General features: G+C 33.6%; 1 protein-coding gene across 35 annotated transcripts in view; it reads left to right on the plus strand.

The window, feature by feature from the left end:
- The window catches only part of ADGRL2 (adhesion G protein-coupled receptor L2), a 684,472-nt gene that overhangs the window by 621,256 nt on the left and 48,483 nt on the right, over positions 1-14,733 (plus strand). For 14 of the 35 annotated variants that reach the window (XM_017962855.3, XM_021925156.2, XM_021925176.2 and 11 more), the window contains 3 exons: positions 6,177-6,286; positions 12,075-12,089; positions 13,016-13,816. In XM_017962855.3, the coding sequence (XP_017818344.1) occupies positions 6,177-6,286; positions 12,075-12,089; positions 13,016-13,816 (926 nt within the window). The remainder of the gene's footprint in view (positions 1-6,176; positions 6,287-12,074; positions 12,090-13,015; positions 13,817-14,733) is intronic. The other 21 variants (XM_021925297.2, XM_021925117.2, XM_021924823.2 and 18 more) reach the window with 2 other exon arrangements.

Raw genomic sequence — 14,733 nt, forward strand, 5'->3', positions numbered from 1 at the left:
TACTTACCCTAATTTTTGTAATCAGCAAATATATTGGTAGGAAGTAAATTAATAAACTGTTAATCTCCAAAATTATTTGTTACACTTCAGCTTTTATAGATGCATATTTGGCTTCATTCCAGAATTGAACCATTGAAACCCTCACCCCCACACCTATAGGGTAGAAAGACTGTTACAGGGATGAGTTTTTAAACCATGTTTTAAAATTCAGTATTTTGGGCCAGACATGGTGGCTCACGCCTGTAATCCCAGCACTTTGGGAGGCCGAGGCGGTGGATCACCTGAGGTCAGGAGTTTGAAACCAGCTTGCCCAACATGATAAAATCTTGTCTCTACTTAAAAAAAAAAAAAAATTATATATATATATGTATGTGTATATGTATATACACACATATATATGTATATACACACATACATACACACACACACACATATACACACACACAAAAATTAGCCAGGCGTGGTGGCACATGCCTGTAGTCCCAGCTACTCAGGAGGCTGAGGCAGGAGAATTGCTTGAACCCGGGAGGCAGAGGTTGCAGTGAACGAAGATCGTGGCACTGTACTCCAGCCTGGGGGTGACAGAGCGAGGTTTTGTCTCAGAAAACCAAAAAACCAACAAAATTCAGTGTTTTGTCCCATTTAAACTAGTTTATGGCCTATAAAGCAAGACTTTGGATTTTCTTTGTTGTGGTTGATGGGTTTTATTAATGTTTTATGAATTTTAATGTCAGAAATAGTACTTTTATTCTGGCATTTGAACGTAATAATATTAAAAGGTTTTATTAATGGGTTTATATTAGTTATATTTGGAATTCTCAGGTTGAGTGTTGTACTCTATATACTTTAGAATAGTAAGAAAGTTCTTTAAAATAGGAGTCAGAAAGTTGCAACCAGAAATTATATATAAGTGATATTTTGTGCATTTTCAACCCAGTGATGTGAAATAATGATTAAATCTTTGTCTTTATATGCCAAATTTGAAAATTTTGGAAATGTGACTAGAAAAATATTAAAAATGACTACATGTTTAGAATTTGGGACTGAGTGTTTATGTAGTTTTATGTTTATTTTCTACTTAGTATTTAATCATGAACTATATCCCGGAAATGGTTTTTGATCCTTGTTTTTGTTTTTGAGACAGGGTCTCATTATGTTACTGGGCTATGCTTCAGTGGTGCAATCCTCCCACCTCAGTGTCCGCCAAGTAGGTGGGACTACAGGCACATACCACCACACCTGGCTAAATTTTTTTAGCTTTTTGTAGAGATAGGGTTTTGCCATGTTACCCAAGCTGGTCTTGAACTCCTGGGCTCAAGAGATCCTTCTCCCTTTGCTTCTGCCTCCCAAAATGCTGGGATTGTAAGCGTGAGCAATAGCTCCTGACCCCGAAATTGTTTAGACATTATTTGCAAGGCCTGCTTATGCCTCTGAGTTCTCTCTAAGGCATCTCTCTGAGTTGAGCCACTTTATTAAAATTTATTTGAATAAATTAAGAAGTCAAAGGTTGAATATAGAAAAATTTGCAGTGATTACAATGGGTCATATCTTTCTGTTATTTTTAATGACATACTTCTGTAGAACATAGTATATTTTTACAGATTCTCAAAAGTTTTATTTCCAATTTTAGTGTTTCATTAGCTAGCACATTTTTAGCAAAACATTATACTTCTTATCTGTTAAAAAAACTGGTTCATATGTGATGTATACATGTACTCAGATATCTATTGTACTTATTTCGATTCTCCATGTTAGGAATTGATGAACAACTAGACAGCTTGCTCAAAATTAGAGCAACTAAAACTCTTGATTTCTACACTTAGAATTAGCAAGAAAACATATTAACATTGTAAACTGTATTATGTACTTCTTGCATAAATTGTACTCATCACTTGTTTTCTATTTCACTTGTTTTACTAAGTTTTATAGAGTAAAATCATGTTTTGCCATTCATATTTATTCTTTAGTAAAGTATCTAAACCTATCTTGGTTTAACCCTGCGGTTCTCACACAAGTTACACTGATCAGAATCACCTGCAAAACTTGTTCAATCTGAGATGGCCGGGTATCCACTTCCAGAGTTTCTGAACCTGCCAATTTTTGGTGGAGCTTAATAATTTGTATTTCTTTTCCTTCTTTCTTTCTTTCTTTTTCTTTTTTTTTTTTTTTTAAGATGGAATTTCACTCTTGTTGCCCAGACTGGAGTGCAATGGTACGATCTCGGCTCACTGCAACCTCCACCTTGTGGGTTCAAGCAATTCTCCTGCCTCAGCCTCCCGAGTAGCTGGGATTATAGGCATGCGCCACCATGCCTGGCCAATTTTTGTATTTTTAGTAGAGACAGGAATTCTCCATGTTGGTCAGGTTGGTCTCAAACTCCCGACCTCAGGTGATCCACCCACCTTGGCCTCCCAAAGTGCTGGGATTACAGGCGTGAGCCACCGCGCCCAGCCAATAATTTGTATTTCTAACAAGTTTTCAGTTGATGGTGGTGCTGTTAGTATGAGGACCATATTTTGAAAACTACTGCTTTCACTATCTTAACTCATCTGTTCATCTTTATAAATATAAAATGAAATAAGACCAGTTATTTGAAAGCTGTAGTGTTCAAAATATATTCTAGTATCTGTTTCTTTATGATGAACAGTAATTGTAGTTCCTTCAAATTGTAATAAAAGGTCTACTTATTAAACCCTATTTTTTCTCTTTTGCCTTGTTCTCATTCATACCGATTTTTTATGCTTAAAGTTTAAGAAAATTGTAGGTTATTAACGTAATAAACCCACATGGTATTACCAAAATATACTGATATTTTGATTGTTTAAACAATGATACCTTTATTGGTAAAGAAATTTTCTTCTGTAGAGAAGGAGAGAGAAAGTCATGCCAGGAACTATGCCTAGTACTGAGAATACAAACGACTAAACATTTTTTCTTTCTTGGCTTAATCTACCTTTTCGCTTTCATTGGTGTGAGAACTTGAAGCTGAGCCCTTGGCGGGAATTTACTTTGCTTCTGTGGATAAGTAATTGCTTTCTTTCTGGATCTTTTTAAATGATAGCAATTTACAGTTTTATAATCTTACCAACAGCATATTGTTAAGGAATTTTTAGATTATTCTTAGTATTAATAGCTCACATTGGGTATTTCCCAATGTTTTTCTTGTCTCCTCACTCTCTATTTGGAAACTTAATGCTGCTTGCATCCTTTATAAAGGAATATAAATGTCTGTGTTTTTATTTCTCTAATTTGGGCCTCTAAAAGCTTAGATTCATTTCCATGAATCAAGACCCTGGCATGCAAATCTCTAATTTTCTTGTACTTTTTGCAGTTTGGGTTTCTCTTCTTTCTGACCCTCAACTGTTTTAGCTCTAAATTTTCCGTTTTTCTCAAGATTAATTTCTTTCACTTCTGATATCTCTGTGTATATAAATATATGAAATTTTTAATGAACATTTTTTATATTTTGGGAGGCCCTGAATTCCAGAATTTTTTAATAATTTTATTGCAGGAGCTTCATTAAATCAGTTTTGCTTAAGATTACAGTTGTAGAATTAATACGTTTTGCTGTCAAAGTGAATGCTCTGCGTAGTGTGATTATTTAAATCAATAAAAATTATGTGGTTGATATAAATAATCATAATTGCTTTCACATTAATTTGAACCTGTAATTGGTCAAAGGACTACTGCAAAGTTGTTCAGAAAGAGAGTAAATATGGACAGTTATTTTGTATTATGGTGTTGGTCCTCTTTCAAGCAAAATGTAATGGAAACCAGAATGCTTATATACTTCCTGCAGAACATACCATGATATTAGAAATACACAGTAAAAGATCTCTAACCCTGCACTAGTTATATTCATTCATCCAGTTACTTCTGGTGGAAAAAATCTGTGCAATTTTCAATGTATTCTTTATTTTTGAAAAATGATATATATAAATTGCCAAATTCTTTGAGTTACTTTCTCCTTCACCTTGATAACAAAGCCCTTCATGTTGTTGGTCCATTTCAACTTTGAGTACAGCTCCCTCTCTCTCCCACCAGTTGCTAGTTTGTTAATATGAGAGGAGCCTTTTGTGAGAAGTGAAGGGTGATAAACTAAATGAAGAGTTTACTCACAAGAGAAACTGTTATTTGGAGGGGTTTCTGTAATCATATTTAAATACCATTCAAAACCTAACAGAGTTTGGTTGAGTAGTTATAAAATGTATACTGTGGGAGTATCTGAAAGGGATATCTAACACACAGTTGTTTATCTTTCTTCATTTCTGAGAATTGTGATGTGTGATAAAAGGAAGATCACTGTAGGTATGAATAAATACAAAGAAGGAAATGAAAGGACTTTTGTTTTTAATGGGACCAAGTTAGTGATTAGGATTTCTGTTAGATCAAGAAATTAAAAAAGCAGTGAACTGTCTTGTTGCTGCAAAAGTTTAAAAAAGAAGAAAAATGAAACATCAGAATTACATTTCTTACCTGGGAACATTAGTTATTGACCTGTTGAGAAACTGTAAACCTGCCTCTTGTCTTGAATTTTAGGATGTGAAATAGGTTCTGTGATTCATGTTAAAATAATTCGTTTACACTAAGTGGTGAACTACTGGCAGATTTCTTCAGATGAGTGAACCCAATTAGGAGAAATACAGAATAATGACAGGAAAACATATGTTACAGAAGACTGTGACACTGTACCATTTACATTATTTATGTTCTTGAAAATTACAGTATATGGTATATTTCTAAAAAAACAATGCTATCCTGTATTATAAAGTAATCATGATAAAAGTTACTTATAATTTATTTAATATTTAAGTCTTGTTTGAAGTTCATTGTAGTATACTTTGAATTATAAAATTTATCTATTTAATCCTGTAGAAGTTTTCAGGCTTTGCTGCTGTTCAAAGAGAAAGTCTAGTTTTGAGTTGAAAGGGCACCAAAGTATATGACTGTTCCTACCCATCTTTAACATGGTTCACCTTCTACTGCCCTTAGTTAGTTGTGCTAGAAACTGGGATGCTTTTTCAAAATTCTTTATAGTGCTATTTTATAGTTCAGTTATTTTATGCATTGTAGAATATGTGGTATTCCAACTGTTAAATAAATGTTGTTATAATGTTCTTGTTCTGCTTGCTTTGCCTTCTTAATGTATGTGCTATCAGAAAATACAATAAAAACCCTGAAAACATTTCACTCATTAGGCTATAATCAAATCAAATTATAAAAGAAATAGTTCTTGCCTTTGCAAAGGTTATAAAAAGAACTTTTGGACAAATTCATAGAACTTACATATCATTTTATTTGAAATTCTAACATATTTCTAATGTTCTTGGTGAATTAATGACAATGCAAAAATAAGAAAATAATTCCTTATAACAATAATTAGAACATTCTAGGCATCATGTTAGTACAACATTCTTTCTAATGTTATATTTTAGGGAGTACCGGTGTTGAACCAAGGTACATAGTCATCTCATTAATTATATAGGCACATTGGTCTGTGAGTAGAAAGAGTAACAATAATGCTTAGACATTACATACGTGCCAAAGCATTTTTCTAAATCCTTTAAATGCACTTTATCATTTATGTGGACCATAGCATATGAGGTGAACACTACTAGCTTAGTTTCTGGTATTCCAGAAAGTATGTACAATAAAGAACTTCACAACCAACTGGATTTCGAGGATACAATTAAAATCCTGGCTCCTTATTTGTTTTGTGTTGTCAAAAACTTCCTGCTGAGAAATTCAGGTTTTGACTCATACATTTCTGTGTACTTATAGGACCATTTTTTTAAATTGTAATTTTAACTCTTAAGTATGATGTCTAATATCCTGGTAAGATATTTGTTGTTGTTGTTATTCTTGTTGTTGTTCAATTCATGTTGAATACGTCAAAAATTAAAATTAAAATGTGTAACAGAATAATAGGAAACTTGGCCATTTTTTTTTTTTTACTTCTAGTTGAAAGTTAGTGTGACCCATACCACTGTATTACAACATAAAGAAAACAAAACTCTTATAAAGTATTTAATAATGTAGAGTAACTTAACATTACTTGAATTTTTGTTTCATGTTTCTAGTTACTTGAAGAAAATGCGAAAAACTTCTGTGTTATATTTAAGTAAAAATAATCAAATAAATTATGTTACACAAGTTTGATACATTCTGTCTTTCAGGTGCAACAATCGAACACAGTGTATAGTAGTTACTGGGTCAGATGTGTTTCCTGATCCATGTCCTGGAACGTACAAATACCTTGAAGTCCAGTATGAGTGTGTCCCTTACAGTAAGTATGCAGTTTATATTGTTTTACACTTTCCCCAGCATTACTCGTTGATGCTGAAAGACTACACATGTGAAAGAAGCATATGTTTATGGCCTACACAACCATTATGCATGCAGAGCACTAACAGACTTGGGCCTCCAATTAGCTTCATGAAGTGTGGAAGGAAGCCATAGTGTGATGCTGGCCAAGTGTCTGTCTGTGTTCTTAAGTGTTTGGCTTTTAAGGCTAGTGTTTTTCCAGAAAACAAACTTGAATTAGCTATTCAATACGGCTGATAGAAATCTGTACTTTTGCCCAATACCAGTTGCTGACAAATTGGTTTGGCTCACAGTTTTCTAAAGAAGGAATTGACTTCGGTTTTAATCGTGAGCTACTTGAATGGCTACCTGCTGTTGTAGTAACTTTAGTGCCGAGTAAAAGCTACCATTGCAGTAACTGAGGCAAGTGCTTTACTTTTTGTTCTGTTGTCTTTAAGGGAGCATTTCTTTACGGGATTCAGTGATGAAATCTTAATGCTTAATAAAATAGTTAGATATAACATAACCTTGCACATGTTTCTATTTTTAATTTTTTAGCATCATTGTTAAGATCCTACAGACAGATATTTAAAATTCAATTGAAAAGTTTGTAGGTAGGCTTCTGCCAGTAGTCAAATTTTGTGTAGTTTTCCTTCTAATCTCAGAATTCGTACTTCAAAATTGTATTCTGTACTTTAAATTTTAAAAATCTTAGCATTTTAGGCAACTTAAAGTTTGAATATTACCTGATTTTCATAAGCTAGTTTGATAGTATTGTTGTCTTCTTTGCTTTTTAAATTATAGAAAAGATAGAGATGTCATTTAGTCGTTAGTTCATAGGCATTTGAATTATGTTTATCAGCAATTTTGCTGATTTGAGACAGTTTTTGTACACTTTCCTCCTTTAATAAAAAAGGATTTGCCAAATAATGAAATTGCTCTTTACAGAACCTCAAAAGCTAGGTCATTAATTCTGACAGATGCATATGTTCAAGCTATCAATATTTCTAAAACCAAAGGGCCAAATTCTGATAGATCTGCTATGTCCGGTATGGTAGTAACACATTCTGACACATGCTGTGAAGGCACTCTCCATCTTTTCTCTGACACAGTTTTGACAAATTGGCTTTTTATGTTATCAGTTAAAGGCCAAACACAGATTATCTTTTCATCCCTGCTCTGTGTTCCTGTGTTACTGTGAAATGGATGCTTTTTATGTTTTCAGTATTTTCTATACCATTTGTAGGATTGGAAGCCTACTGAGTACACTGATCTTTATATCATTTCTCCCGTGTAGTGTTGGTGGCTTACGTAATCATTCTCCTGTGCCACTAGAGGAACATTGTATTCTTTTGACCTAACCAAAATTTTGTTCCATAAAGTCACTTTCACTTGAATTTAGCATGATTTCTGTCCTCAAATTAGAGAAGAAATACAGCATCCATTCCCAAACAGTGGAATCAGTCAGAGCTGCCAAGAATTGTCTTTCTGGAGCCAGTTCCTGTAACCTAGTCTATAGACCAAGAACAGTGTTAAGCAAATATTATTTTCAGATTCATAAGTTATTTCTTGTGCTGTTTAAGAAAGGAAAATGTGGATATCTTCTGGAACATCTAACTTGCAAAATTTTACTTTTTCAGTTCTCCAGAAGTATTGTACATTGTGCACTAAACTTGCAAATAGCTATACTCAGAGAAGTATTTGTTTCTTTTAGATTCTGTCTTTTAATTTTAAAAAATCAGTAATTAATTTGCTGTTACCTTTCTAGATGTTTGCACGAGGCAAAAATAAGTCTATGGTTTTTTTATTTTAATCCTTGCTAAAGAATAAAAGTAATTATAATTCCTATATACTCTACAGTAGTGACACTCTATAAATTGCACGGTTTCAACTAATATTAAAATATAATGCAAAGAGTCTTAAGTTATTCTAATCATATGTAGGACAGTGTCTTACCTCTCTTTCTCATTTTCTTCAACTTTTGTTTCTTTGTGCCTCTGTCCATTGTATTCATTCCTTATACTTTATTTATTTATTTTTTTTTGAGACGGAGTCTTGCTCTGTAGCCCAGGCTGGAGGGCAGTGGCCGGATCTCAGCTCACTGCAAGCTCCGCCTCCTGGGTTTACGCCATTCTCCTGCCTCAGCCTCCCAAGTAGCTGGGACTACAGGCGCCCGCCACCTCGCCGGGCTAGTTTTTTTGTATTTTTTAGTTGAGACGGGGTTTCACCGTGTTAGCCAGGATGGTCTCGATCTCCTGACCTCGTGATCCACCCGTCTTGGCCTCCCAAAGTGCTGGGATTACAGGCTTGAGCCACCGCGCCCGGCCCTTATACTTTCTTTTATTGTGAGCCTTTAACTTTCACTTTCTCCTTGATTTAGTAGTGTTTTTATATTTTATAATATTTGCATACCTCTTTTACACGTTACTTAGTTGATAAAATTGTCACCATCAGATAACATTTATTATGTATTTTTTACCACTTGGCTTTATACCAGTTTCTATTCACAGTAAATCCTCCAGGATCTTATATATTCCAATTAAGTCCTATTATAAAACAATTTCAGAAAGTTTTCATGACTTCTGAAATTTTTAAAAGAAATTTGCTCAACAGAGAACATTAGAAATGCTGTTCCTTTAGTATGTTTATAAACGGCACATGCATTATATGTGATGCTTGTACTTGTCCAGTTAATATCCATGTCAAAAGTATATGTATATGGGGTATCCATTATTGCCAGACTATTAGGAATTGCGTATATTTATATTTGAAAGAAGTCATAAAGATCTTGGAGGATAAAGGAGAGTAATCAGATCAGAATTTTGCATCCTACAGGCAGGATTTGGTTTTCATTTTTGTACCTCTTATTTCAAAGTATCATTGTAAAAATACTGTAATATTAACCACAAGTTTTATTTAATATGAAAAATAGCCATTCTTATTGATTAAATTATTATTAATGAATAAACATGTAAGATTATTCAGTGAAATCGTGTGTCACTTCACATACAGAGTATGTCGGCTGTGTAGTTAGTGTGGGTTAATTTCTTGTCTTGCATATCCATGTAGTCCTCCACTCATGTTGGTGGTTCATATACTTGTATGTTTGATCTGTAGAAAAGTAAGTGTATTGTTAATTCATGCAGTCTCTTAAGACAAGTTGTGGTATATTTTTGGCATGTGATAGAGAATGCTGATTATATTAATTTTATTGTATTTTTGTACTCTTCTACTGATAGAATTTTGGCTGCTTTGACAGATGTCTGGCATTTTCATAAAAATAATAATGTTTTTTGTTGTAAAGAGCCATATATTCCTTGTATGATTCATTAATTATCAAAGATTTATAATATTTTTAATCTTTACTTTTGAGTGTTACTTACTTTTCAACAGAATTATAACACATATACAATATATAATTTATATTTCTTTTCCTTTAATATGTGATATCAAATCTCATGTAAATAAAGGCTTTGATATTCTGTTCACTAACTACATTGTAATTTTAGTTTATCAAATAGTAAAATTTAGCCATTTTCTTTTTTTTTTTTTTTTTTTTTTTTTTTTGAGACGGAGTCTCGCTCTGTCGCCCAGGCTGGAGTGCAGTGGCCGGATCTCAGCTCACTGCAAGCTCTGCCTCCTGGATTCATGCCATTCTCCTGCCTCAGCCTCCCAAGTAGCTGGGACTACAGGCGCCCGCCACCTCGCCTGGCTAGTTTTTTGTACTTTTTAGTAGAGACGGGGTTTCACCGTGTTAGCCAGGATGGTCTCGATCTCCTGACCTCGTGATCCACCCGTCTCGGCCTCCCAAAGTGCTGGGATTACAGGCTTGAGCCACCGCACCTGGCCTAATTTAGCCATTTTCAATGAATGGAAAACAAAATATACTTTCTACATCTTTTATTGAACTTGTTTTAAGTTCTTTTTAAAATAAACATTTTAAAATGTATTATTTCCATCCTTTACATTTAATTTATTTCAGTAAAATTATCCTTTCCTTAGGGGAAAAAAGCGTACAGCTGTATATAAATGTAGTTTGAGTAGTCACAATGCTAATGATTTCTCTTATCCTCATTTTCTCACCACGCCCTTCCATTATTGATTCTAAGCAGGTATAATATTGCTCTTCGCTGAGGAGTAATTTTAGGACTAGTGGTTTATACAAAAGTGTTGTTTTCAAGACAGTAATGTTGAATTTCTTGTTTTTCAGATGTAGTCAGAATTACACATTACAGAGCAAGTATGTTTCCTGAAAGTGGTTACATAGACCAGGTTGACTGGGGAAAGTTGTAGCTTAATGTGGAAAGTTGTTGTATGCCATTCTTATGGTAAAAATGTCCGTGTGATGTTTTTTTACTGTAGGTGTTTCAGAAGGTCAACATTTAGTCTTAATGAATTATTGTAATTTTTTATAATGAATCAAACTAAGATCTTAATAAAATGTGCACTACTCTGAGTACATTTTGGAAATGCAATATTAGCACATCCTAATGCATTTTAACAACAGAAAAGGGAGAAACAGACACCATGATGTCTCAACATTTTATGAATTTCAGGCAACATACTTCAGACCTATATACAATGTAAAGTATTTTATGGTTTGTAAGTATTAGAATACTGTTTACCAACAAGGATCTTACATAGCCCCCTTCCTAACTGCATAATCCATTTCTTGAAACTGTAGTTTTGTTTTGTTTTTTTCTCATATAACTCTACTAATCAGGTTTGTTTTATGAAAGCATTTACTTTTTATAAGGTCTGTGGAGTCAAGGTATTTGTTTTGAATGCTCGGTATGGTTGTTGTTGCATGCTAGCTTGCTTTCTGTGTAAATTTATGATGGCAGAATTGTCATAATAATCTAACCATAATTCTTTCTTCCTTTTTCTCCTTGCCTACTGTGCTTGCTTTTCCCTTGTATGTATTTTGCTTGCTTTTTTTATAGACTTAGTATTACAAGTTTGAGATATATAATATAGAAAATTTAATCAGAATTTTATAATAAAATATATGTGTAAACCTAAGTAAATATACTAGTTCTTAGTGGGGAAGAAAGGTATTACCTTACCCTACTCTTCAAAATCTCTACTGGTGATGGGGGGATATTTATATATTCCTAAAGAGGAGGCTTTTTTAATGGTTAAAATTTATCTAGGAATAGAAAATAATAGAAAAACAATTGAAACATACTGGGATGCATAATTATATATTTCTTCTTAGTAAATATCTATGAAAAACATGTAACCACATCAGAATTAAATTTGATCTAAACTCCAAAATTAAGTTGTGATTTTTATAAATGTATTTTTCTATTGTTATGCTTATCTAAAGTTAGTTTAATAATTGAGTTCACATAAAATAAATGGGGATGATGTAACTATGCATGCATTTATGTCTATAGCATACATATAGAAAGTAAAACTTGGTAAGAATGCTGAGTGACTTTGGAAAGGCAAGAGTATGTATACCATGCATTAGTGAAGAGTTTCATTATTTATTCAGGTACACTAAGTGAAACAACATGCCAGCATATTTGTATTGCCTCCTTAATCTCCTAAAATGATTGATCTATGTTCTTTTATGTAACTTTAGAATCTTTCTCCTGCTAGGTTTTCCTGTTGTGTGTTTCTCTTTATCCAAAGTAGTACAGCTCTTATTCTTCCTGTATTTAGCATCTGTTACGAATTCAGTCTTAGACTAATAGTCAATTTATTTTAATCTTTTTTCTTTTTTCTTTGCACCTTTTTTATTTTTCTTCCGATGCTTAAAATAGAAGTGGAGCAAAAAGGTAAATAATGTATACAGTCTGAACCCCAGCTCCCTGTTATGTGCCTTATGGATGTTAACCTCCTCCCTCCCCTCTCCCCACAACACTCCTGTATTAAAATAATCAGCAGGATCTCATAAATGCCACCTCATAAGGAAGTCAACTGTTTACAATGAAATTGTATGACTGCTAAATCTGGTGATGGGGTAAAAATTTTGAAGTCGGCGAGGGGGAGCTGCCCTTTCTCTGTTTCTTTTTTACCCTTTATCTCTTTTTCTGACACCCTTGGATATTTTCTTATAATTAAAGTGTCATCTTGCCTGGCTTCCAGAACCCTCTCCATAGCATGCCATGGTTACAGGGTCTCCTGATTGTTTCATCACTGCTTTTCTTGTATTTACTTTTCTGTGCTCCTAATTGCATTTTCCGAATATTTATGTTCCTCAAATTGAAGCACCTTTGTTTTCAGTCTAACTTATGTAAAAGTTCTAAATAAGTCTTCACATTGGATTTTCTGTTTTATTTGCCTTATTTCATAGTTTTGCTTTTGGGGGCTCATAGGTGAAGTAGGAGGTTGAAGGGTATAATGTTTGGAATAAAATAAAATATATACTGTTGTGCACAAGCTCAGACTTTTAAAACATAGGTTAACAGATTATAAAATGAAAACATAGCAAAAAATTAAATTGTCAGACCACTTACGAATGATCTTAAACTTAGGCTTTTGCTAGTGAAAATAAACATAAACTCCAGTTACTTTGTACCCTGATGCACTTATTATGCTAACTTTAGAAAATAAGGGTAGTATTTGTATTAAGTATAAATTTTGGTAAAATTGAATGCTAATAATATGAATTTTTCCCTTTTGATTTGTGACCACTGAAACGTGTTTACCTGTGTAATTTTTTAACTTGGTTTAATTTTTGTCTTTTCTCTGTAACTGTTAGTTTTTGTGTGTCCTGGGACCTTGAAAGCAATTGTGGACTCACCATGTATATATGAAGCTGAACAAAAGGCAGGTGCTTGGTGCAAGGACCCTCTTCAGGCTGCAGATAAAATTTATTTCATGCCCTGGACTCCCTATCGTACCGATACTTTAATAGAATATGCTTCTTTAGAAGATTTCCAAAATAGTCGCCAAACAACAACGTATAAACTTCCAAATCGAGTAGATGGTACTGGATTTGTGGTATATGATGGTGCTGTCTTCTTTAACAAAGAACGAACGAGGAATATTGTGAAATTTGACTTGAGGACTAGAATTAAAAGTGGCGAGGCCATAATTAACTATGCCAACTACCATGATACCTCCCCATACAGGTGGGGAGGAAAGACTGATATCGACCTAGCAGTTGATGAAAATGGCTTGTGGGTCATTTATGCCACTGAACAGAACAATGGAATGATAGTTATTAGCCAGCTGAATCCATACACTCTTCGATTCGAAGCAACGTGGGAGACTGTATACGACAAACGTGCCGCATCAAATGCTTTTATGATATGTGGAGTCCTCTATGTGGTTAGGTCAGTTTATCAAGACAATGAAAGTGAAACAGGCAAGAACGCAATTGATTACATTTATAATACCCGATTAAACCGAGGAGAATATGTAGATGTTCCCTTCCCCAACCAGTATCAGTATATTGCTGCAGTGGATTACAATCCAAGAGATAACCAACTTTACGTGTGGAACAATAACTTCATTTTACGGTATTCTTTGGAGTTTGGTCCACCTGATCCTGCCCAAGGTAAGAATGTTTACTTGCTAATGCTTATGTCATTTTGTGAATAGCATTTTTTTTTTAAAAAAAAGACTTCTTAATTTCTTTTTCCTATTTTCTTCACCTTTTCATAGTTAAAGCACAAAGGACATTGTTGTGGTACATTTTAGCCTTATTATGGTTCGTTTTCTTTTTCTCAATTTCTTCATTTTAATGTTGGCTTCAAGAAATTGTGGCATTATTGATCAGTTTAGTTTTCATTGCTAAAAATATTATACCAACCAGAAATCTGTTAGCAATCTTTTTTTGTTTGGTTGTTTTCCCCTACTTGACTGCTGAATTGATTACAATCTATGTGCAGACCTTTTAACTTCTTGGCGCCAGTGGTTAAAGGAAACGTGTGTTAGGAAGTCACAGGAGAATGGCTGGGCTTAATGTACAATGCCAGGTATATGCGTTCTGAAGTTTTGGTGTCTGTTCTCTGAGTAGAAGAGGGAGCCATCCAATATTTTTCTAGATTATCGTGTAAAATTACATGTTTTTATTTTCTGATAAATTAGTGACAGTTTTAAGTCAATATTTCTGTGACTTTAACAATCACATGAACTAAGCTTTAAATGATCCCAAGTGATGACTTACGATGACAGATATGCTAGATTGTGTGATTTGTATTCTCTTTATGCAGGATCATTACTTTAGAAAGTAATGCTCAATTTTTGGAATTATACTTTGGTTTATTAAGTGAGTTCAATTTTGTGGGAAATAATTTTTGATGATAAATGAATATTTTATTAAAACAAGATTATCTCATACTCATGATGAAAGAATAACTTGTTAATGTATTATTATAGAACTTGCACTGTTTATAAGTCTTTTATTTGAACAGTGTGTGTTTAAGATCTGAATTGATATCCTAATTTACTGAGTTAATCTTGAAATTATTG

Source organism: Papio anubis, chromosome 1 (genome assembly GCF_008728515.1).
Source record: "Papio anubis isolate 15944 chromosome 1, Panubis1.0, whole genome shotgun sequence".
Lineage (NCBI taxonomy): Eukaryota > Metazoa > Chordata > Mammalia > Primates > Cercopithecidae > Papio > Papio anubis.